A 26,364-nucleotide genomic window follows, 5' to 3' on the forward strand; every position below is an offset into this window, starting at 1 on the left:
AGTCGTGGTGAACGGTTGGTGTGAGTTGTGGTCAGGTTTAGTGTGAGTTGTGGTGAGGGGTTGGTGTGAGTTGTGGTGAAGCTTTGGTGTGAGTTGTGGATGGGGTTGGTGTGAGTTGTGTTGAAGGGTTGGTGTGAGTTGTGGTGAAGGGGTTGGTGTGAGTTGTGGTGAATGGTTGGTGTGAATTGTGGTCAGGGGTTGGTGTGAGTTGTGGTGAAGGGTTGGTGTGAGTTGTGGTGAAGGGTTGGTGTGAGTTGTTGTGAAGGGGTTGGTGTGAGTTGTGTTCAGGGGTTGGCGTGAGTTGTGGTCAGGGGTTGGTGTGAGTTGTGGTGAAGGGTTGGTGTGAGATGTGGTCAGGGGTTAGTGTGAGTTGTGATCAGGGATTGGTGTGAGTTGTGGTGAAGGGTTGGTGTGAGTTGTGGTGAAGGGTTGGTGTGAGTTGTGATCAGGGGTTGGTGTGAGTTGTGGTCAGGGGTTGGTGTGAGTTGTGAACGGTTGGTGTGAGTTGTGGTGAAGGGGTTGGTTTGAGTTGTGGTGAAGCGTTGGTGTGAGTTGTGGTGGATGGTTGGTGTGAGTTCTGATCAGGGGTTGGTGTGAGTTGTGATCAGGGGTTGGTGTGAGTTGTGATGAAGGGTTGGTGTGAGTTGTGGTGAAGGGTTGGTGTGAGTTGTGGTGAGGGGTTGGTGTGAGTTGTGGTGAAGGGTTGGTGTGAGTTGTGGTGAAGAGTTGGTGTGAGTTGTGGTGAAGGGTTGGTGTGAGTTGTGGTGAGGGGTTGGTGTGAGTTGTGGTGAAGGGTTGGTGTGAGTTGTGGTGAAGGGTTGGTGTGAGTTGTGATCAGGGGTTGGTGTGAGTTGTGGTGAAGGGTTGGTGTGAGTTGTGGTGAAGAGTTGGTGTGAGTTGTGGTGAAGGGTTGGTGTGAGTTGTGGTGAGGGGTTGGTGTGAGTTGTGGTGAAGGGTTGGTGTGAGTTGTGGTGAGGGGTTGGTGTGAGTTGTGGTGAGGGGTTGGTGTGAGTTGTGGTGAAGGGTTGGTGTGAGTTGTGGTGAAGAGTTGGTGTGAGTTGTGGTGAAGGGTTGGTGTGAGTTGTGGTGAGGGGTTGGTGTGAGTTGTGGTGAAGGGTTGGTGTGAGTTGTGATCAGGGGTTGGTGTGAGTTGTGTGCAGGATCCATGTGTAAAGAGGGGAGTTGAGGCAATGTTTGCTGACTCCGGTTTCAGCCCAGTTCTCTCAGCTCTGTGCCATGAATTCCTCCCACAGGAGTTCTCTCACTCGCCACTCCGCTACTAGGCAAAGCCGACAGGGTGCAGCGGCTGGTTATCTCTGCACGGGATGCAGGCGGCCTAACGTCACCGGCGAACGCCATGGTGAATATCAGCATCGTTTCGGGTTCGATCTCACCGCCACTCTTCGAGCAAGCTCAATACTTCTTCACAGTGCCTGAAGATGTGAGGAGGGGATCGCGTATTGGCTCCGTCAGAGCACTGAACCCGCCAGGTGAGCAATGGTTTTATCACAAACCTGGATCGAGCAGAGTCGTCCGTGGTGCCGCTGCGGTGGAGCTGACAATTGACAGGCCATGGGTCGTAGTGGGGATTCACCTTTGAACTCGGCGGTGCGGGGGGGGGGGAATTTGGTTGCTTTGCGCCTCCCATTAGCGCCCTAATGGGGCGCAAAGCAACTAGCGCCTGGGCGCGGCGATGTTTGCGCCACTCGCGAAATTGACCCGACATTTTGCTGCGGCTCTAAACACTATTGCCACGATCTCCTGCGCCTGCCGATCGTGACGTCAGTCGAGTGCGCAATGCCCCGGTAGCGCCCCGGACCGGACATTGAGTGGCGCCCCCTGCCTTACCGCCTGCCGCTTGGAACAACAGGTTGAGGGGAGCGTTTTGCAGTCAGGAAGGGACTGGGGGGGCGCTATTTAAAGGCGACCGCTTCCTGCCTTTTTTTGTCGGTGACATTTTTGCACCGCGCATTCTGAGAGAGAGAGAGACTTCTGGAGAGATTCAACGCTGTGTGAAGGAGTTTTGGGTTCTGAGCAGCACTTTGCAGGTTTATTTTGATTTGCCCTTCCTTGTATCGATTTAGAAGAGCCTGTGGGGCTGCACTCTGAGCTCTTTCCCTGGGCTTCTCCATTGTTCTTTCCAGCAGATTTGATGTACAGGTCTCTCCAGGCCGAGATTCAAGGCTGCAATGAGCAGGGTGTGGATGGAGAGCAAGATCGACCCTCCCCTTTAAGAACTGGCCGGTGCCAGTGTGTCTGTGTTCCATTGCTGACTGACATCACATGAGCTTCGCCAGCGCTCTGAGGTAGCGCCTCGCTCCTCGGTGTTAGCGCCTTAAGTCAGGTGTGTAACGCCTGATTTAGCGCTCCAATCACCTCCAGGGGCGATAGACTCTCGCTTGTTGGAGATAGTCATTGCCTGGCACTTGTGTGACGCGAATGTTACCTGCCACATATCAGCCCAAGCCTGAACGTCGTCCAGGTCTTGCTGCATGCGGGCATGGACTGCTTCATTATCTGAGGAGTTGTGAATGGCACTGAACACTGTGCAGTCATCAGCGATCATCCCCATTTCTGGATTGCTAGCTGGCTTCAAGAGTGGGAAAAAAGGGTAGCTATTCACAGTGGCAGAAGGTGGGTGGTGGTGTTCCACAAGGACCACTGCTGGGACCACTGCTGTTCACAATTTGCATTAACGATTTAGACTTTGGAATCAAAAACAGAATTTCTAATTTTGTGGATGATACCAAATTGGGGGGATAGTCAATACTGAGGAGGACTGCAACCAATTAGAGGAGGACATTAATAAACTTGCAGAATGGGCAAATAATTGGCAAATGAAGTTCAGCACCGATAAATGTGAGGTATTGCATTTTGGTAGGAAGGATAGGGAGGTCACTTATCACTTGGAGGGTGTGAGTCTGGGTGGGGTAGAGGAACAACGAGAATCTCAGAGTACAAATACACAAATCACAGGTTAACAAGGCCATAAAAAAAGCAAACCAAGCACTAGGGTTTATTTCTAGAGGGATAGAATTGAAAAGTAGGGAAGTTATGCTAAACCTGTATCGAACCTTGGTTAGACCACACTCTGAGTACTGCGTACAGTTCTGGTCACCATATTATAAAAAGGATATAGAGGCGCTGGAGAGGGTGCAGAGAAGATTTACAAGGATGATACCAGAAATGCGAGGGTATACATATCAGGAAAGGATGAACAGGCTGGGTCTCTTCTCTTGAAAAAAGAAGGCTGAGGGGTGACCTAATAGAGGTCTTTAAAATGATGAAAGGTTTTGATAGAGTGGATACAGAGAGAATGTTTCCACTTGTGGGGAAGAGCAAAACTAGAGGCCATCAATATAAGATAGTCACCAAGAAATCCAATAGGGAATTCAGAAGAAACCTCTTTACCCAAAGAATGGTGAGAATGTGGAACTCGCTCCCACAGGGAGTGGTTGAGGTGAATAGTATCGATGTATTTAAGGGGAGGCTGGACAAGCATCTGAGGGAGAAGGGAATCGAGGGTTACACTGATAGAGTTAGATGAGGAAAGACGGGAGGAGGCTCGAGTGGAGCATAAACACCGGCATGGACTGGTTGGGCCGAATGGCCTGTTTCTGTGCAGTATGTCCGATGTAATCCTATGTAGATAAGGTGGTTAAGAAGGCATATGGGATACTTTCTTTTATTAGCCAAAGCATAGAATATAAGAGCAGGGGGGTTATGCTTGAACTGTATAAAACACTAGTTAGGCCAGAGCTAGAGTACTGCGTGCAGTTCTGGTCACCACATTACAGGAAGGATGTGATCGCACTAGAGAGGGTGCAGAGGAGATTTACGAGGATGTTGCCGGGACTGGGGAATTTTAGCTGTGAGGAAAGATTGGAGAGGCTGGGGTTGTTTTCTTTGGAACAGAGGAGACTGAGGGGAGTCTTGATTGAGGTGAATAAAATTATGAGGGGCCGAGATAGGGTCATAGGCCTAGAAATTGGCCTGAGGCGCCCAAGCGGCGCAAAGTTCGCCTGGGCGCTGGAATTTGCGCCGCGATCGCCGCAAATTCAGTTGAAGTGCCCCTAGAGGGAGACGGGGCGAGGCCACACACTGCGGCACGGCACGCTGCGGTACTGCAGGCCTTCCTCCCACTGTTAAGGGGGAGGGGCCTGCAACAGCGCGAGCCCCGATCGCGAGTGCCGGCAAAAGAGCTCGGCACCAAGGAGAAGTGCCGGGCTCTCGGGAAACAGCCGGCAATGCCTCGGAGGGGGGGCCAGGAGGCCGGGGACGGAGGTGCTGGCAGGCGGCCGCCGAAAAAGTGGCCGCCCCGCACCTCCACCTTAACTTGCGCCTCTGCCGGCGCAGCAAGGCCCCGTGAACCGGGCGCGGGTAGCGAACGGCGCTACAGCGGTGTTCGCTACCAAATATCGCGATCAGGGCGCGAATGGGGTGCTGCGTACACCAATGACGTCATCGGTGGCAGCGCAGCGCAAAAGGCTAATGCCACCATTAGCGCCCCTGCTGAATATCGCCACTGACTGCCTCTTTAGGCGCTAACAGGTGGCGCTACTCACCCAATTTTTCCCCCATAGAGTTATACAGCACAGAAAGAGGCCCATCGTGTCCGCGCTGGCCATCAAGCCCTGTCTAATCTAATCCCATTTTCCAGCACCTGGTCCATAGCCTTGTATGCTATGGCATTTCAAGTGCTCATCTAAATGCTTCTTGAATGTTGAATAGAGTGGATAGGAAGGACCTATTTCCCCTAGCAGAGAGGTCAATAACCAGGGGCATAGATTTAAAGTAATTGGTTGGAGGTTGAGAGGGGAGTTGAGGAGAAATGTTTTCTCCCAGAGGGTGGTGGGGGTCTGGAACTCACTGCCTGAAAGGGCGGCAGAGGCAGAAACCCTCATCATATAAAAGAAGTACTTGGATATGCAATTGAAGTGTCGTAACCTACAGGGCTACGCACCAAGTGCTGGAAAGTGGGATTAGGCTGGATAGCTCTTTTTCGACTGGCGCAGCCATGACGGGCCGAATGGCCTCCTTCTGTGCAGTAAAATTCTGTGATTCTATGAAGGTTTTCAGCTGTGTTATCCTGTTTTAAACTGATTTCCGTCTCTTTCTGACTGGCAGGTCATTCGGATTCTGTCTTCTATGCCATTTCCTCTGGAGATCCCAACGGATACTTTGCAATCGATATCAGCTCGGGATTGATCCGGACCAGCATCCCCCTGGACCATGAGTCTCACCCTACTGTGATCCTGGATGTCCAAGCTCGCAGTGGCTCTCCGCCTGCCTACAGCAGTACGAAAGTCAAAATCACGATATCTGACATCAACGATAACACGCCAACATTCCCCACCTCCTCCGAGTCTATTCTGGTCCCAGAGAACACAGAGATTGGCTCCCTCATCTACACGGTCAATGCGGAGGATCGGGATAGCGGGGCCAATGGGCAGGTGCAGTTCGACATTGTCTCCAACACAGAGAGAACTTTCAGCATCGACCGAACCTCTGGAAAGCTCCGTGTGATTGGATCCTTGAGCTATGAGATGATGCCGCGTTACGACCTGAAAATTGTGGCTAAGGACAGCGGTGCTCCACAGCTCAGCTCCACCTTCACGTTGGTGATTCACGTCCAGGACGAGAGCGATAACGCCCCAATCTTTGACACCTTGACCTATAGGGTCGAGGTCAAGGAAGGGACACCTGTCAACACCCGGTTTCTCCAGGTGCGCGCACTGAGCCAGGACAGTATAGATTCCCACATCACTTACCACCTGCGCTCCGATGGCGACTCTGCCAACTTTGGAATCGTGCCTGAAAGCGGTTGGTTGTATGTGAAGAGTGCCCTGGACCGTGAGAACAAGGACCTCTTCAGTCTGACCGTCGTGGCTTCCAGCAGTGAGGGCGACCAGAGAAAAACTGGGACCACCACCGTCAGAGTCTGCGTCACAGACGAGAATGACAACGCACCGAAACTCAGCGAGGAACGTTATTTCTTCACCGTACAAGAGAATGTGCCACCGGCAACAGCCATCGGACGCATCCTGGCCACAGACCGAGATCACGGGCTGAACAGCAAGTTGACTTACAGACTGCTCCCAGTGCATTCCAGCTTCCAGATCAACTCACTGACCGGTAATTAGTCCAGACTCACTCACAGAGAGCAGGAGCTCACTGAGTTAATGCCCAGCCTGGTGCGGTGCTGAACCACAGGAAGCTTCCAATCACACACTGTGCTGACAGGGCCAATCATTGGCTTCGGTGACCCCTGGGTTAGAGAGAGGGGGAATCATCTCGGGTTCCTGCTCCTGATCACTGTCCAGTGACTCCTCGGTTAGAGAGAGGGGGAATCATCTCGGGTTCCTGCTCCTGATCACTGTCCAGTGACTCCTCGGTTAGAGAGAGGGGAAATCAGCCAGGGTTCCTGCTCCTCATCACTGTCCAGTGACCCCTGGGTTAGAGAAAGGGGAAATCAGCCAGGGTTCCTGCTCCTGATCACTGTCCAGTGACCCCTGGGTTAGAGAGAGGGGGAAATCAGCCAGGGTTCCTATTATGTCCGTGTATAATTGAGACACGGACAGCAGGAGTTGATTATAACAAGTCTTTACTGAATGGAGACAATCGGGAACTGAAACTACCAGAAGGCTGCTAGCGCCTTTTATACAGGGGTGGTCACTGCCGGTACTGCAGTCTGAGACCAGTTATTTCCTTAAAGGTACATACACAACAATTCCTCCCCTTTTAGATAAACAGTACATAACATTCATTTAACAACTAAATGATAACTAATTACAATCACAATTACAGTTGCTAGATACATTGGTTGAGGTTAAGCAATTATAAGTTCAGTCTTTGAGGAGGCTCCCTGATTCTGTCTGGATAACGCTTCTTTGGGGTATCAGGTTCTTCTGGCAAGGTTGAGTCGGGATCAATGTCGTTTGGTTCATCTGCTTCCAATATCACCGATTCTGCGGTAGCTGCAATTGGTACTTCGGTTTCATCGCCAGGTGTATCAGATCGTGGTGTGGAGTTGATGTTTTCCAGTGACTCTAGAATCTGGTCAGCATGGCATCTTACAATGCTCTCTCCAACGTCCACGGTATACATGAGAGGTCCTTGCCGTGTACAAATCGTCCCTGGCTGCCATTTCTCTGTGCGGTAGTCCCGGGCCAAAACTGGTTGACCTATCTTAAAACTCCTGGTCGGTCTTTCATTCACATTCTGAAACTGCCTGTTCTCCACATCTCTTCTGATGTTCGGCTTAACCAAATCCAAGCGGCATTGCAGTCTTCGATTGAAGAACATCATGGCAGGAGTTTGGTTGGTAACCGCATGTGTCGCATTCCGGTAGGCAAACAAGCAGTTGTCCACCTTGTGTTGTAGGGGTATATCTTCATTACACATTGCCTTGATAGCCTTCTTGAATGTTTGAACAAACCTCTCGGCCAATCCATTAGTGGCTGGATGATATGGGGCAGATGTGTAATGCTTAACATCATTGTTTTTTAAGAACCTCCGGAACTCTTCAGACACAAATTGTGGTCCATTGTCAGAGCAAATCTGCTCAGGCAGCCCATTCCTGGCGAATATGGTTCGTAAGACTGTGATAGTTTTTTCTGTGGTGGTTGAGGACATTTTTATTACCTCTGGCCACTTTGAATGTGCATCCACCGCAATTAAAAACATCGAGTCCATGAAGGGACCAGCAAAATCAATGTGCACCCTTTGCCATGGAGATGAGGGCCACTCCCATGGATGTAGAGGGGCTTGTGGTGGGGCGTTTTGGACCTTCTGGCATCCTGTACAGCTCTTGGTCATCTCTTCGATTTCTCTCTATCGATTCCCGGCCACCACACAAACGCTCTGGCTAAGTTCTTCATTTTTACCCCTCCCAGATGACCCTCATGAAGCTCATTGAGCACTCTATCCTTCAATTTGGGTGGAATTACTACTCTGGATCCACACATCAAAGTTCCTCTGCACACTGACAGCTGTTCTCTTCTCGGCGAGAATGCTGGCAGCAGTGGTTCGCCATGTGCTGGTCATCCCTTCACCGTTAAATCATAGACCCGGGATAGTGTCAGGTCATTTCGTGTTTCCTTTTCTATGTTTGCATTCGTCACAGGGAGACATTCGACTATGGTCGAGTGGAATATCTCCATTGGATCCACTGCAAGTTCTTCTTCCACCGTCAGCAACGGTAGGCGCGACAATCCATCAGCATTCCCATGCTGTTTAGTTCCTTTGTACTCGATGTCATATTGGTGTGCCCCTAGGAAAAGGGACCACCTCTGTAGCCGTTGTGCTGTCATTATCGGTACGCCCTTCTGAGGGTTGAAAATGGAGACAAGAGGTTGATGATCAGTTAGTAGAGTAAATTTTTGACCGTGCAGGTAGTGATTGAACTTCTTCACCCCCCACACTAGGCTGAGGGCCTCTCTGTCAATCTGGGCGTAGTTACGCTCGGCTGAAGTTAACGAGTGTGACGCAAAAGCTATCGGCCTCTCTAAACCATCAAGGAATTTACGTGACAGTACCGCCCCAATGCCGTAGGGAGACGCATCACACGCCAGTCTTATCGGTAGTGATGGGTTGTAGTGAGCCAATACTTCTCTTGAAGTGATTAAGTCCTTACTCTTCTGAAAGGCCCGCTTACAGTCATTGCTCCATTTCCATGCTACTCCCATTCGTAGTAGGGCGTTCAGTGGGTGCAGAATTGTGGACAAATTCGGTAAAAACTTATGGTGGTAATTCACCAATCCGAGGAATGACCTCAGTTGCGACACATTTTCAGGCGCTGGGGCCTTAACAACCGCTTCAATTTTGTCAGGGGACTTATGTAACCCCTCTTCATCAATCACGTGGCCACAATACGATATCTGTTTCTTAATAAAACTCGCACTTGGGGCGGTTGGCTCGTAGCTCATGTTCACGTAGTCTAGTGAGCACCTGTTCTGGGTTGTTAAGGTGTTCACTGTCACCTTCACCTGTCACTAGGATGTCGTCCAAGTAACACTGAGTCCCTGGAATCCCTTGCAGGACTTGTTCCATCGCTCTTTGCCATATCGCCGGAGCTGATGCTACTCCGAATACCAATCGATGATACTGGTAAAGACCTTTGTGAGTGTTTATCGTGAGATACTTCCAAGAGGATTCTTCAACCTCCATCTGCAAATACGCTTGTGCTAGGTCAATTTTTGTAAAACGCTTCCCTCCAGATAGTGAGACGAAGATGTCTTCTATCCTTGGAAGAGGATATTGTACTGTGTGAAGGACTGGGTTCACCGTCACCTTGAAGTCCCCACAGATGCGAACCTTCCTTGGCTCCTCAGACTTATTGTTTAACGTTTTCTTCATGACAGGAACGATGGGTGTCGCCCACTTGCTCCAGTCTACCTTAGACAACATGCCTGCATTCTCCAGATTCTCCAGCTCTGCCTCGATGGCTGGGCGAATTGCATATGGTACCGGTCTTGCTTTGAAAAACTTGGGAATTGCATTCTCTTCTATTTTTATTGAGGCGGTTACGCCTTTAAGAGTGCCCAGTTCTTGTTGAAATACCTCTTTGGCGTTAGCTAAGATTGTTGACAATCATCCAGGAGTGACGTCGTCATCTTTTTTACCAGCCACCGTCATTGCCTGAATGGAGTGCCAGTCTAAGCTTATCTTTCTGATCCATTCACGTCCCAATAACGGTGGTCCTCCATCTTGCAGTATGTAGAGATACAATTTCCGTATTTTCTTGCCGTTGTATTCGACAGGCACCCTTATTTTTCCTCTGGGGTATACTTTTTGCCCCGTATACGTCGTCAAGATGATGGATGTCTCTCTCAAGGGTATGTGTGAGAATAGCCACTCGTAGTCTCGTCGATTCATGACGGTTAGCGCTGATCCTGTATCCAATTCCATTTTAACTTGGGACCCTGCTATCGTGAGGGTGACCCAAATGGTTCGGTGATCCACTTTTGCGATTACATTGTGAAGTTTGAGACAGCTTAGTCTCTTGTTCCCGAATTCACTATCGCTCATCTGGTCTTCGGAACTACTGTCCATCATCTTTTGTACTTTCTTGTACGGTTCCTTTGTAGCCTTTTTGTTGTCGTTGGTCTTCTTCCCAGACCTGCAAACTTGTGCAATGTGTCCCATCTTTCCGCATTGTCTGCATATTTTGTCCTTGGACCAGCAGTCCTTCTGGTCATGGGTTGTTCTGCCGCAGCGATAACATTTTGCAAATCCCCGTGTCATTTCATGGGTGCCGTATTCCTGTGGCTTTTGTTGTATTTCCGCAGCTCCCCGGCTGCTGCTTCGTATGATACTGCCACGCTGAAAGCCTTATCTAGCGTCAGCTCTTTCTCTGAGAGTAACTTCTTCTGTGTTCCTTCACTCAGGAGTCCACAGACAAATTTGTCCCGTAGGGTATCTGCCAGTCCTGCTCCGAACTGGCAGTGCTTTGATAGCTTGCGTAGTTCCGTAAGGTAATCAGCATTGCTCTCATCTTTATGCTGAGTTCTCCTGTGGAATTTAAATCTTTCTGCTATCAGCAGTGGTGCAGGGTTTAGGTGTTCCTGTAGGATAGCAACAATTTCATTAAACTCTTCACCTTCGGTTTGGCTGGAGTAATCAGGTCCCGCAATAGGCCGTACGTTCTTGCGCCCATTAAGTTTAGCAGTACCGATGCCTTTTTCTCATCGGCTATTTCGTTTGCCTCGCAATATACCTCGACTCTTTCCACATACGTGGTCCAGCCTTCTATTGCATTATCAAAGGCAGTGATATAGCCAGTCTTCTTCCGCATCTTGGAAATCTAAAATGGCGCCTCCCGCGCTTTGCCTTCTTCCCCGATTTAACAAAATGGCGCCTCCCGCGCTTTGCCTTCTTCCCCGCTGTTGCTAGCGCTGCTTTCCACGGTTTCCGTGGCAACCTGCAGCTCCTCGCGGCTTTCTGCGCGTTTGATATTTTTTATTTTTTATTTTATTATTTTCCCGTCGTGGAACAACCCTGTGGGACTCTTGCCTCCCTCTTCTCGGGTCTGTACGCTGCCCGGCTTCGTAGCACCGGCCGCGCCCTGTGTGCTCCACCCTCTCTCTCTCTCCTCTTCCCGACAACGCTGCTCGGCCCCGTTGCAAGCCACCCGCTCGAGTTCTAGACCGCCGCATCCCAGGAAGGATCAGTGTACTACCTGCCACCAGCCCGATTAGCTGAAGCACCGTCGATAGGAACCAAGCCCCGCTCTCAACAGCCTCTCCTGCAAATCTTCAACTCCGCTGACTCAGGGGCGGATGCCCACGGTCGACGCCCGTTTCTACTGCTTCTTCCTTCTGGCCTCGACCTCTGCTCACTTTGCTTCAGGAATGGATCCCATGAGGTGGTGCAGACTGTAGGTAAGTTCGTATCTGCTCGTCGCCAATATTATGTCCGTGTATAATTGAGACACGGACAGCAGGAGTTGATTATAACAAGTCTTTACTGAATGGAGACAATCGGGAACTAAAACTACCAGAAGGCTGCTAGCGCCTTTTATACAGGGGTGGTCACTGCCGGTACTGCAGTCTGAGACCAGTTATTCTCTTAAAGGTACATACACAACAGTTCCTGCTCCTGATCACTGCCCAGTGACCCCTGGGTTAGAGAGAGGGGAAATCAGCCAGGATTCCTGCTCCTGATCACTGTCCAGTAACCCCTGGGTTAGAGAGAGGGGAAATCAGCCAGGGTTCCTGCTCCTGATCACTGTCCAGTGACCCCTGGGTTAGAGAGAGGGGAAATCAGCCAGGGTTCCTGCCCCTGATCACTGTCCAGTGACCCCTGGGTTAGAGAGAGGGGAAATCAGCCAGGGTTCCTGCCCCTGATCACTGTCCAGTGACCCAGGCTGGAAAGCGGGTGAGGGGTTTGAACTGGGATTCTATTGCGTAGAAATACACAGAAGCTACAACATGGAAATAGGCCATTCGGCCCATCCAGTCCATGTTGGCATTCAGCCTCCACGTGAATAAATATTCTAATACATAGAAACATAGAAGCATAGAAGATAGGAGCAGGAGTAAGCCATTCAGCCCCTCGAGCCTGCTCCGCCGTTCAATGCGATCATAGCTGATCATCCAAATTCAGTACCCGGTCCCTGCTTTCTCCCCATACCCCTTGATCCCTTTAGCCTTAAGAAATATATCCAACTCCTTCTTGAATATATTTAATGAATTGGCTTCAACTGCCTTCTGTGGTAGAGAATTCCACAGGTTCACCACTCTGGGTGAAGAAATTCCTCTGCATTTCTGCCCTAAATGGCCTACCCCTTATCCTTAGACTGTGACCCCTGGTTCTGGACTCCCCGACCATCTGGAACATCCTTCCAGCATCTAGTCTGTCTAGTCCTGTTAGAATTCTATAAGTTTCAATGAGATCCCCTCTCATTCTTCTAAACCCCAGCGAGTACAAGCCCAATCGATCCAATCTCTCCTCATACGTCATTCCTGCCATCCCAGGTATCAGCCTGGTGAATCTTTGCTGAATTCCTTCCATGGCAAGAACATCCTTCCTCAGATAAGGCGACCAAAACTGCACACAATACTCAAGATGTGGTCTCACCAAGGCCCTGTACAACTGCAGCAAGACATCCTTGTTCCTGTACTCAAACCCTCTCGCTATGAAGGCCAACATACCATTTGCCTTCTTAACCGCCTGCTGCACCTGCATGCTTACCTTCAGTGACTGGTGCACAAGGACACCCAGGTCTCGTTGCACTTCCCCTTCTCCCAATCTATTGCCATTCAGATAATAATCAGCCTTCCTGTTTTTGCTACCAAAGTGGATAACCTCACATTTATCCACGTTATATTGCATCTGCCATGCTTCTGCCCAATCACCCAACCTGTCCAAATCATACTGGAGTTTCTCGGCACCCTCCTCACAGCACACACGCCCACCCAGCTTTGTGTCGTCTGTAAACTTGGAGATATTACATCTAGTTCCCTTGTCTAGATCATTAATATATATTGTGAATAGCTGGGTTCCAAGGACTGATCCCTGCGGTACCCCACTAGTCACTGCCTGCCACTCGGAAAAAGACCCGTTTATTCCAACTCTTGCTTTCTGTCTGCCAACCAGTTCTCTATCCAAGTCAGTACCTTGCCCCCAATCCCATGTGCCTTAACTTTACACGCTAATCTCTTATTCGGGACCTTAGCGAAAGCCTTCTGATAGTCCAAATACACACATCTACTGGTTCTCCCTTATCTATTCTACCAGTTACATCCTCAAAAAATTCCAGTAGATTAGTCAAGCACAATTTACCCTTTGTAAATCCATGTTGACTTTTTCCGATCCTGTCACTGTTTTCCAAGTGCTCTGCTATTACATCTTTTATAATGGACTCTAGCATTTTCCCCACTACCGATGTCAGGCTTACCGGTCTGTAATTCCCCGTTTACATCACATGTATCCACTATGTTTCCAAATCTCTTCAACCCCATTTCCTGCATCCACCCCTACAATCTAATCTTGATTGTTGATAAAGCTTCTGCTTCAAACATTAACCATTCCCTTTCAAATGGGAATTGGATAAATACTTGAAGGGAAATATATACAGGGCTGTGGGGAAAGAGCCGGGGGGAGTGGGACTAATTGGAGAGCTCTTTCAAAGAGCTAGCACAGGTACGATGGGCCAAATGGCCTCCTTCTGTGCTATATCATTCTATGATTCTATGAACCCTAGGAGTAAATCCCACAGCCTCACAACTCTCTGTGTGAGGAAGCTTCTCCTGCCCTCTGTTCTAAATCTCTTACATTTAATCTTCTGTCTCTGGCATCACGATCTCAAACCCTCGTCAGACACATTTAGAACATAAGAACATAAGAAATAGGAGCAGGAATCTGCCATTCGGCCCCTCGAGCCTCCTCCCTCACTCAGTAAGATCATGGCTGATCTTCTACCTCATCTCCACTTTCCTGCACTATCCCCATATCACTTAAATCCCTTAATATTCAAAAATCTATCGATTTCTGTCTTGAATATACTCACGACTGAGCCTCCACAGCCCTCTGGGGTAGAGAATTCCAAAGATTCACCAACCTCTACATATAGATTGGGCTAACCAAATTAGTAACAATACTGTGGAGGAGGAATTCCTGGAGTGTTTACGGGATGGTTTCCTGGACCAATATGTCGAGGAACCCACTAGAGTTCAGGCTATCTTCGACTGGGTATTATGTAATCAGAAAGGATTAATTAGCAATCTTGTTGTGCGAGGCCCCTTGGGGCGGAGCGATCATAATATGATAGAATTCTTCATTAAGATAGAGAGTGAAGTAGTTGACTCAGAGACTAGGGTCCTGAATTTAAATAAAGGAGACTACGATGGTATGAGGTGCGAGTTGGGTAGGATGGATTTGGGTACGTTACTTAAAGGATTGACGGTGGATGGGCAATGGCAAACATTTAAAGATCGCATGGATGAGCTACAGAATTGTTCATCGCTGCTTGGCATAAAAATAAAACAAAAAAGGTGACTCAACCGTGGCTAACAAGGGAAATTAGGGATAGCATAAGATCCAAGGAGAGGACATATAAATTGGCCAGAAAAAGCAGCAAACCTGAGGATTGGGAGCAGTTTAGGATTCAGCAAAGGACGACAAAGGGATTAATTAAGAGAGGGGAAAATAGAGTATGAGAGTAAGCTTTCAGGGAACATAAAAACTGACTGCAAAAGCTTCTATAGATAAGTGAAGAAAGAAAGATTGGTGAAGTCAAGCATATGTCCCTTGCAGTCAGAATCAGGGGAATTTATAATGGAGAACAAAGAAATGGTAGACCAATTAAATACATACTTTGGTTCTGTCTTCACAAAGGAGGACACAAATAACCTCCCAGAGATGTCGGGGAACATAGGGTCTAATGAGAGGGAGGAACTGAATGAAATCAGTATTTGTAGGGAAATGGTGTTAGGGAAATTGATGGGATTGAAGGCCGATAAATCCCCAGGGCCTGATAATCTACATCCGAGGGCACTGAAGAAAGTGGCCCTAGAAATAGTAGATGCATTGCTGGTCATCTTCCAAAATTCTATAGACTCTGGAACAGTTCCCATGGATTGGAGGGTAGCTAATGTTACCCCACTATTCAAAAAAGGTGGTAGAGAGAAAACGAGGAATTATAGACCGAAGCCTGACATTGGTAGTGGGGAAAATGCTAGAGTCCATTCTAAAAAATGTAATAGCAGAGCACTTGGAAAACAGTGACAGTATCGGATAAAGTCAACATGGATTTATAAAAGGTAAATCATGCTTGACTAATCTACTGGAATTTTTTGAGGATGTAACTGGTAGAATAGATAAGGGAGAACCAGTGGATGTGGTGTATTTGGACCATCAGAAGGCTTTCGATAAGGACCCACATAAGAGATTAGCGTGTAAAGTTATAGCACAAGGGATTGGGGCAAGGTACTGACTTGGATGGAGAACTGGTTGGCAGACAGGAAGCAAAGAGTTGGAATAAACGGCTCTTTTTCCGAGTGGCAGGCAGTGACTAGTGGGGTACCGCAGGGATCGGTGCTAGGACCCCAGCTATTCACAATATATATTAATGATCTAGACAAGGGAACTAGATGTAATATCTCCAAGTTTGCAGGTGACACAAAGCTGGGTGGGCGTGTGTGCTGTGAGGATGATGCCAAGAAACTCCAGTATGATTTGGACAGGTTGGGTGATTGGGCAGATGCATGGCAGATGCAGTATAATGTGGATAAATGCGAGGTTATCCACTTTGGTGACAAAAACAGGAAGGCAGATTATTATCTGAACGGCAATAGATTATGAGAAGGGGAAGTGCAATGAGACCTGGGTGTCCTTGTGCACCAGTCATTGAAGGTAAGCATGCAGGTACAGCAGGCAGTTAAAAAGGCAAATGGTATGTTGGCCTTCGTAGCGAGAGGATTCGTGTACAGGAACAAGGATGTCTTGCTACAGTTGTACAGGGCCTTGGTGAGACCACATCTTGAGTATTGTGTGCAGTTTTGGTCGCCTTATCTGAGGAAGGATGTTCTTGCCATGGAGGGAGTGCAGCGAAGATTCACCAGACTGATACCTGGGAAGGCAGGAATGACGTATGAGGAGAGATTGGGTCGATTGGGCTTATACTTGCTGGAGTTTAGAAGAATGAGAGGGGATCTCATTGAAACTTATAAAATTCTAACAGGACTAGACAGACCAGATGCAGGAAGGATGTTCCCGATGGCGGGGGAGTCCAGAACCAGGGGTCACAGTCTAAAGATAAGGGGTAAGCCATTTAGGACAGAGATGAGGAGGAATTTCTTCACCCAGAAAGTGGTGAACCTGTGGAATTCTCTACCACAGAAGGCATTTGAGGCCAATTCATTAAATTTATTCAAGAAGGAGTTAGATATATTTCTTAAGGCTAAAGGGATCAAGGGATATGGGGAGAAGGCAGGGACAGGGTACTGAGTTTGGATGATCAGCCATAATCTCATTGAATGGCGGAGCAGGCTCGAGGGGCCGAATGGCCTACTCCTGCTCCTATCTTCTATGTTTCTATGTTTCCTCATCTCAGCCCTAAATGGCCGACCCCTTATTCTGAGACTGTGACCCCTGATTCTAGACCCCCCAACCAGGGGAAACATCCTCCCTGCATCTACCCTGTCAAGCCCTGTAAGAATTTTGTATGTTTCAATGAGATTACCTCTCATTCTTCTAAACTCTAGAGAATATAGGCCTAGTCTACTCAATCTCTCCTCATAGGACAATCCCCCCATCCCAGGAACCAGTCTGGTGAACCTTTGTTGCACTCCCTCTATGGCAAGTATATCCTTCCTTAGGTAAGGAGACCAAAACTGTCCACAATACTCCAGGTGTGGTCTCACCAGAGTCCTATATAATTACAGTAAGACGTCTTTACTCTTATACTCAAATCCTCTTGTAATAAAGGCCAACATACCATTTGCTTTCCTAATTGCTTGCTGTAACTGCATGTTATCTTTCAGTGATTCATGTACAAGGACACCCAGGTCCCTCTGAACACCAACATTTCCCAATCTCTCTCCATTTAAAAAATACTCTGCTTTTCTGTTTTACCCACCAAAGTGGATAACCTCACATTTTATTCCATTTGCCATGTTATTGCCCACTCACTTAGCCTGTCTATATCCTCTTGAAGCCTCCTTGCATCCTCCTCACAACTTACATTCCACCCAGCTTTGTATCATCAGCAAACTTGGATATATTACATTTGGTCCCCTCATCCAAATCATTGATGTAGATTGTTAATAGCGGAGGCCCAAGCACTGATCCTTGCGGTACCCCACTAGTTACAGCCTGCCAACCCAAAGATGACCCTTTTATTCCTACTCTCTGTTTTCTGTCCGTTAACCTATCCTCAATCCATGCTAGCACATTACCCCCAATCCCATGAGCCCTAATTTTGTTTAATAGCCTCCTGTGTGGCACCTTATCGAATGCCTTCTGAAAATCCAAATACACCACATCCACTGGTTCCCCCTTATCTATTCTGCTAGTTACAACCTCAAAAAACTCTTCACAGATTTGTCAAACACGATTTCCCTTTCATAAATCCGTGTTGACTGCCCAATCCTATTATTATTTTCTAAGTGCTCTGTTACCACATCCTTAATAATAGATTCTAGCATTTTCCCTACTACTGATGTCAGGCTAACTGGTCTGTAGTTCCTCGTTTTCTCTCTCCCTCCTTTCTTAAATAGTGGGGTTACATTTGCTACCTTCCAATCTGCAGGAACCATTCTAGAATCTATGGAATTTTGAAAAATGATAAGCAATGCATCCACTATCTCTACAGCCACCTCTTTCAAAACCCGAGGATGTAGGCCATCAGGTCCAGGGGATTTATCGGCTTTCAGTCCCATTCATTTCTCATTTGTTGAAGCACCTGTGAATTCCTTTCATTTTGCTTCCAGGTGAGATGAGCTCGAAGGTGACCCTTGACCGAGAGGATCAGGCCAGCCACCAGGTAACTGTGGTGGTTCAAGATGGTGGCACGCCTCCACGCAGCGTCACGGGATCAGTCTACATGATGGTGTTGGACGAGAACGATAATTCTCCCGTTTTCACCAATGTGCCAATGGGAAAGGAGCTTGTTCTTCAGGTAAGATCAGTCACGGACTCCAGCCCCTGTGTCACACAGAGTTCATCCAGCAGGGTCAGAGGTCAGATATCAGTCAGGTCAAACACAGCACTAAGGGGGAAAAATTTGGTATCGCCCCGTTTGGGGCGCCATTATCGGCCGTGCGCAAAGTTTAGCGCCTGGCGCTAATTATCGTCGCCGACAGCAAACTTGGCTTTTATCGCCCCTGGAGGTGATTGGAGCGCTAAATCTGGCGCTTCACACCTGTCTTAAGGCGCAAAAGCCGAGGAGTGAGGCGCTACCTCAGAGCGCTGCGAAGCAAGGAAGGGCAAATCAAAATGAACCTGCAAAGTGCTGCTCAGTACTCAAAACTCCTTCACACAGCGTTGAATCTCTCCAGAAGTTTCTCTCTCTCTCTCAGAATGCGTGGTGCAAAAGTGTCACCAACAAAAAAAGGCAGGAAGCGGTCGCCTTTAAATAGCGCTCCTCCGTCCCTTTCGGACAGCATAACGCTCCCCTCAACCTGTCGTTGCTAGCGGCAGGTGGTAGGGCAGGGGGCGCCACTTAATATCCAGTCCGGGGCGCTAAAGGGGCGTTGCGCACTCGACTGACGTCACAATCTGCCGGCGCAGGAGATCGTGGCGGTAGTGTTTAGCGCCGCCACAAAATGTCTAGTTAATTTCGCAAGCGGCGCAAACATCACCGCGCACGGGCGCTAGTTGCTTTGCGCCCCATTAGCGCCCTCTTAAGGCGCTAATGGGAGGCGCAAACAATTGAATTTTCCCCCCTAAATCTCAGCACATTCTCTTTTACGTGGTGTGCAGACTTCATTATAACCATCAACACACAATCGGAAATGATGACCCAGCCGAAGAAATATTAGGACAGGTTAGTGAGGATCCCCAGGGTTTGGGGGTGAGGATCCCCAGGGGTTTGGGGGTGAGGATCCCCAGGGATTGGGGGTGAGGATCCCCAGGGTTTGGGGGTGAGGATTCCCAGGGTTTGGGGGTGAGGATCCCCAGGGTTTGGGGGGTGAGGATTCCCAGGGTTTGGGGGCGTGGATCCCCAGGGATTGAGGGTGAGGGTCCCCAGGGTTTGGGGGCATGAATCCACAGGGATTGAGGGTGAGGTTCCCCAGGGTTTGGGGGTGTGGATCTCCAGGGTTTGGGGGTGAGGATCCCCAGGGTTTGGGGGTGAGGGTCCCCAGGGTTTGGGGGTGAGGATCCCCAGGGGTTTGGGGGTGTGGATCCCCAGGGATTGAGGGTGAGGGTCCCCAGGGTTTGGGGGCATGAATCCACAGGGATTGAGGGTGAGGGTCCCCAGGGTTTGGGGGCATGAATCCACAGGGATTGAGGGTGAGGTTCCCCAGGGTTTGGGGGTGTGGATCTCCAGGGTTTGGGGGTGTGGATCCCAGGGATTGAAGGTGAGGGTCCCCAGGGGTTTGGGGGTGAGGATCCCCAGGGTTTGGGGGTGTGTATCCCCAGGGATTGAGGGTGAGGGTCCCCAGGGGTTTGGGGGTGAGGATCCCCAGGGTTTGGGGGGGTGGATCCCCAGGGGTTTGGGGGTGAGGGTCCCCAGGGTTTGGGGGTGAGGATCCCCAGTGTTTGGGGGTGAGGATCCCCAGGGTTTGGGGGTGAGGATCCCCAGGGTTTGGGGGTGAGGATCCCCAGGGGTTGGGGATGAGGGATCCCCAGGGTTTGAGGATGAGGAATCCCCAGGGTTTGGGGGTGAGGATCCCCAGGGTTTGGGGGATGAGGGTCCCCAGGGTTTGGGGGTGAGGATCCCCAGGGTTTGGGGGTGAGGATCCCCAGGGTTTGGGGGTGAGGATCCCCAGGGTTTGGGGGTGAGGATCCCCAGGGGTTGGGGATGAGGAATCCCCAGGGTTTGGGGATGAGGAATCCCCAGGGTTTGGGGGTGAGGATCCCCAGGGTTTGGGGGTGAGGATCCCCAGGGTTTGGGGGATGAGGGTCCCCAGGGTTTGGGGGTGTGGATCCCCAGGGTTTGTGGGGTGAGGATCCCCAGGGTTTGTGGGTGAGGATCCCCAGGGTTTGGGGGGTGAGGATCCCCAGGGGTTGGGGATGAGGAATCCCCAGGGTTTGGGGGTGAGGATCCCCAAGGTTTGGGGGTGAGGATCCCCAGGGTTTGGGGGGTGAGGATCTCCAGGATTTGGGGGTGAGGATCCGCAGGGTTTGGGGGGTGAGGATCCCCAGGATTTGGGAGGTGAGGATCTCCAGGGTTTGGGGGAGTGGAACCCCAGGGTTTGGGGGTGAGGGTCCCCAGGGTTTGGGGGTGTGGATCCCCAGGGTTTGGGGGGTGTGACTCCCCAGGGTTTGGGGGTGAGGATCTCCAGGGTTTGGGGGCGTGGATCCCCAGGGTTTGGGGGTGAGGATTCCCAGGGTTTGGAGGCGTGGATCCCCAGGGATTGAGGGTGAGGATCCCCAGAGTTTGGAGTCCAAAGATGTAGTGAGTTAGATGGTTTTATGAAGGGGAAGTCATGTTTGACAAATTTGCTCGAATTCTTTGAGGACGTAACATACAGGGTGGATAAAGGGGAACCAGTGGATGTAGTGTATTTGGACTTCCAAAAGGCATTTGACAAGGTTCCACACAAAAGATTACTGATCAAGATAAAAAATCACGGCATTGGGGGTAATATACTGGCATGGGTGGAAGATTGGCTATCTAACAGAAAACAGAGAGTTGGGATAAATGGTTCGTTCTTGGGCTGGCAATCAGTAACCAGTGGTGTTCCGCAGGGGTCAGTGCTGGGACCCCAACGTTTTACAATCTATATTAACGATTTGGAGGAAGGGACCGAGTGCAACATATCCAAGTTTGCCGACGATACAAAGATGGGACGGAAAGCAATGAGTGAGGAGGACATAAAAAACCTGCAAAAGGATATAGACAGGCTAAGTGAGTGGGCAGAGATTTGGCAGATGGAATATAATATTGGAAAGTGTGAGGTTATGCACTTTGGCAGAAAAAAAATCAAAGAGCAAGTTATTATCTAAATGGAGAGAAACTGCAAAGTGCTACAGTACAAAGGGATCTGGGGGTCCTGGTGCATGAAACACAAAAAGTTAGTATGCAGGTACAGCAGGTGATCAGGAAGGCCAGTGGAATCTTGGCTTTTATTGCAAGGGGGATGGAGTATAAAAACAGGAAAGTCTTGCTGCAGTTATACAGGGTATTGGTGAGGCCACACCTGGAATATTGCGTGCAGTTTTGGTTTCCATATTTAAGAAAAGATATACTTGCTCTTGAGGCGGTTCAGAGAAGGTTCACTCGGTTGATTCCGGAGATGAGGGGGTTGACGTATGAGGAAAGGTTGAGTAGGTTGGGCCTCTACTCATTAGAGTTCAGAAGAATGAGAGGCGATCTTATCGAAACATATAAGATTGTGAGGGGGCTTGATCGGGTGGATGCGGTGAGGATGTTTCCACTGATGGGTGTGACTAGAACTAGGGGACATAATCTTAGAATAAGGGGCTGCCCTTTCAAAACTGAGATGAGGAGAAACTTCTTCACTCAGAGGGTAGTAAATCTATGGAATTTGCTACCCCAGAGAGCTGTGGAAGCTGCGACATTAAATAAATTTAAAACGGAGATAGACAGTTTCCTAGCAGATAAGGGAATTAGGGGTTACGGGGAGAGGGCAGGGAAGTGGACGTGAGTCTAGATTCGGATCAGCCATGATCCTATTGAATGGCGGAGCAGGCCCGAGGGGCCATATGGCCTACTCCTGCTCCTACTTCTTATGTTCTTATGTTATGTTTACATGCTTGATTGAACGTATTAAAGCACAGATACAACAGTAACTTAACTCATTGCTGTGCGAGCTTGCTGTGTGCAAATTGAAAGAAAGAACGAAATAGGCAAATATTGGCTTGCGCCCCCTTTGGGGCGCTACTTTTAGCGCCCCGAAAAAATGAGCACCCCCACGCATAGTACCGCGGTACTGCAGACCCCCCTCCCCTGATTAAAGGGGAGGGGCCTCGACCCGGGGCCCTACTGGACCACCGGGGAGCAGGGTGCCGGCAAAAGGCCAATCGCGGCCGGCACCCCACAGGAGGAGGTGAGAGGGGGCAGGTGCTGGCAGGCGGCCCAAAAAAATGGCCGCCCGGCACCTGCCCTTTAATTTGCGCCGCCGCAACCAGAAAAACGCCCCCCTGACCCAGTCGGACATGGCGTCCAGCGATAGGTCAGGAGGCGCGAGCCAAGTTAGCGGCCGGGGCGCTGCGCATGGTAATGACGTCATCGCCGGAGGCACAACACCATGGGACGCTACTGGTTACCGCCGCCGCTAACCTTCCGCTGAATTTCGCGGGAGGCGTTAGCGGCGCCGCGCCCGGGCGCTAGATGCTAACGAGAGGCGCAATGCAACCAAATTTTTCTCCCAAAGACTTTGCAGCCAAAGTCTTTTAGTGATGTTGATTGAAGGATGAAAGTTGACGGCCACGGTTCCTACATCGCAACAGTGACTACACTTAGAACGACCTCATTGGCTGTAAAGTGCTTGGGGATGTTTGAGGAGGTGAAAGGCGCTGTAGAAATGAAATTCTTTCTGCCGGGATCTCACTACTCATGAAGCCACTGGCTTGAAGGATTATTTGACACGGAATGGGAGAATTCTTGCCATGGAGGGAGTGCAGCGGGGATTCGCCAGGCTGATACCTGGGATGGCGGGAGTGACGTATGAGGAGAGATTGGGTTAATAAGCTTATATTCGCTAGAGTTTAGAAGAATGAGAGGGGATCTCATTGAAACTTATAAAATTCTAACAGGACTAGACAGACTAGATGCAGGAAGGATGTTCCCGATGGCGGGGGAGTCCAGAACCAGGGGTCACAGTCTAAGGATAAGGGGTAAGCCATTTAGGACTGAGATGAGGAGGAATTTCTTCACCCAGAGAGTGGTGAACCTGTGGAATTCTCTACCACAGAAGGCCGTCGAAGCCAATTCATTAAATATATTCAAGAAGGAGTTGGATATATTTCTTAAAGCTAAAGGGATCAAGGGATATGGGGAGAAGGCAGGGACAGGGTACTGAATTTGGATGATCAGCCATGATCTCATTGAATGGCGGAGCAGGCTCGAGGGGCCGAATGGCCTACTCCTGCTCCTATCTTCTATGTTTCTATGTTTCTATGTAGAGTAGAAGGCACTGTGAGGTGTCCCTATTTCACACTGAGAATATCGACAGAAGATGAAAGTGTCGATGGAAGATTTGGAGCTGAGCAGGGGAGTGTGAAAAGGTTCTGTCGCCACTTTCTAATATCCCTTCATCATTGGCAAAATTCATGGAAAATACACAAACAGATTTCAGTGCACAGAACCTCAAAATCCCCTTCATCCAACGGGTTTGGACATCTAATGGGGACAGCTGGGCCCTGATAAACACGGCGCTCACACGCCAAGAATCCTTCTGTGTGATTTAAACCTGCAGAAACTACACTTGAAAGCAGCCAATCTGGGGCATGTGTATTAGTTCAACTAATCCTTCAGAACATCATAGAAATAAACAACACAAGATTGTTAATACAGAGTCTTATTTGCTTTCTTTGTGGACAAATATTTAACTCTCTCACTTCATCAGATAAATATTTTATTTTAATTTCTGTTCATTCCTCAATTGTTTTCAGTTAGATTTTTAGAAGAATTGGTCTCATCAAACTCGGCTGGTTTGTGGCATTCAGTGTAAATGTGAGACTGACTGAATGTGACACTGTGAGTGTGACACTGTGAGTGTGACTGTGAGACTGACTGAATGTGTGTGTGAGTATGACACTGTGAGTGTGACTGTGAGACTGACTGAGTGTGACACTGTGAGTGTGACACTGTGAGTGTGACACTGAGTGTGACTGAGACTGACTGAGTGTGACACTGAGTGTGACACTGAATGTGACTGTGAGACTGACTGAGTGTGACACTGTGAGTGTGACTGAGACTGACTGAATGTGTGTGTGAGTATGACACTGTGAGTGTGACTGTGAGACTGACTGAGTGTGACACTGTGAGTGTGACACTGTGAGTGTGACACTGTGAGTGTGACTGAGACTGACTGAGTGTGACACTGAGTGTGACACTGTGAATGTGACTGTGAGACTGACTGAGTGTGACACTGTGAGTGTGACTGAGACTGACTGAATGTGTGTGTGTGTGTGTGACACTGTGAGTGTGACTGTGAGACTGACTGAGTGTGACACTGTGAGTGTGACACTGTGAGTGTGACACTGAGTGTGACTGAGTGTGACACTGAGTGTGACACTGAGTGTGACTGAGACTGACTGAGTATGACACTGTGAGTGTGACACTGAGTGTGACTGTGAGACTGACTGAATGTGTGTGTGTGTGTGACACTGTGAGTGTGACTGTGAGACTGACTGAGTGTGACACTGTGAGTGTGACACTGTGAGTGTGACACTGAGTGTGACTGAGACTGACTGAGTGTGACACTGAGTGTGACACTGAATGTGACTGTGAGACTGACTGAGTGTGACACTGTGAGTGTGACTGAGACTGACTGAATGTGTGTGTGAGTATGACACTGTGAGTGTGACTGTGAGACTGACTGAGTGTGACACTGTGAGTGTGACACTGTGAGTGTGACTGAGACTGACTGAGTGTGACACTGAGTGTGACACTGTGAATGTGACTGTGAGACTGACTGAGTGTGACACTGTGAGTGTGACTGAGACTGACTGAATGTGTGTGTGTGTGTGTGACACTGTGAGTGTGACTGTGAGACTGACTGAGTGTGACACTGTGAGTGTGACACTGTGAGTGTGACTGTGAGACTGACTGAGTGTGACACTGAGTGTGACACTGAGTGTGACTGAGACTGACTGAGTATGACACTGTGAGTGTGACACTGAGTGTGACTGTGAGACTGACTGAATGTGTGTGTGTGTGTGACACTGTGAGTGTGACTGTGAGACTGACTGAGTGTGACACTGTGAGTGTGACACTGTGAGTGTGACACTGAGTGTGACTGAGACTGACTGAGTGTGACACTGAGTGTGACACTGAATGTGACTGTGAGACTGACTGAGTGTGACACTGTGAGTGTGACTGAGACTGACTGAATGTGTGTGTGAGTATGACACTGTGAGTGTGACTGTGAGACTGACTGAGTGTGACACTGTGAGTGTGACACTGTGAGTGTGACTGAGACTGACTGAGTGTGACACTGAGTGTGACACTGTGAATGTGACTGTGAGACTGACTGAGTGTGACACTGTGAGTGTGACTGAGACTGACTGAATGTGTGTGTGTGTGTGTGACACTGTGAGTGTGACTGTGAGACTGACTGAGTGTGACACTGTGAGTGTGACACTGTGAGTGTGACTGTGAGACTGACTGAGTGTGACACTGAGTGTGACACTGAGTGTGACTGAGACTGACTGAGTATGACACTGTGAGTGTGACACTGAGTGTGACTGTGAGACTGACTGAATGTGTGTGTGTGTGTGACACTGTGAGTGTGACTGTGAGACTGACTGAGTGTGACACTGTGAGTGTGACACTGTGAGTGTGACACTGAGTGTGACTGAGACTGACTGAGTGTGACACTGAGTGTGACACTGAATGTGACTGTGAGACTGACTGAGTGTGACACTGTGAGTGTGACTGAGACTGACTGAATGTGTGTGTGAGTATGACACTGTGAGTGTGACTGTGAGACTGACTGAGTGTGACACTGTGAGTGTGACACTGTGAGTGTGACACTGTGAGTGTGACTGAGACTGACTGAGTGTGACACTGAGTGTGACACTGTGAATGTGACTGTGAGACTGACTGAGTGTGACACTGTGAGTGTGACTGAGACTGACTGAATGTGTGTGTGTGTGTGTGACACTGTGAGTGTGACTGTGAGACTGACTGAGTGTGACACTGTGAGTGTGACACTGTGAGTGTGACTGTGAGACTGACTGAGTGTGACACTGAGTGTGACACTGAGTGTGACTGAGACTGACTGAGTATGACACTGTGAGTGTGACACTGAGTGTGACTGTGAGACTGACTGAATGTGTGTGTGTGTGTGACACTGTGAGTGTGACTGTGAGACTGACTGAGTGTGACACTGTGAGTGTGACTGAGACTGACTGATTGTGACACTGTTAGTGTGACACTGTGTGCTGGAGTGTGAGTGTGATACTGTGAGTGTGACACTGTGTGTGAGACTGACTGAGTGTGACTGTGATACTGTGAGTGTGAGCATAAGCGTGACACTGTATGACACTGAGCGTGAGTCTGACTGT

At 49.2% G+C, this 26,364-nt stretch overlaps 1 protein-coding gene across 1 annotated transcript in view; it reads left to right on the forward strand.

Moving 5' to 3' along the window:
• The window catches only part of LOC147112212 (protocadherin-16-like), a 222,783-nt gene that overhangs the window by 59,901 nt on the left and 136,518 nt on the right, over positions 1-26,364 (forward strand). The window contains exons 4-6 of the mRNA XM_085998329.1: positions 1,254-1,490; positions 5,128-6,135; positions 17,934-18,121. Coding sequence (XP_085854455.1) covers positions 1,254-1,490; positions 5,128-6,135; positions 17,934-18,121 — 1,433 coding nt within the window. The remainder of the gene's footprint in view (positions 1-1,253; positions 1,491-5,127; positions 6,136-17,933; positions 18,122-26,364) is intronic.

The sequence above is a fragment of the Somniosus microcephalus genome, chromosome 10 (genome assembly GCF_052327205.1).
Source record: "Somniosus microcephalus isolate GS21.2 chromosome 10, FLI_Smic_1.0, whole genome shotgun sequence".
Classification (NCBI taxonomy): Eukaryota; Metazoa; Chordata; class Chondrichthyes; order Squaliformes; family Somniosidae; genus Somniosus; species Somniosus microcephalus.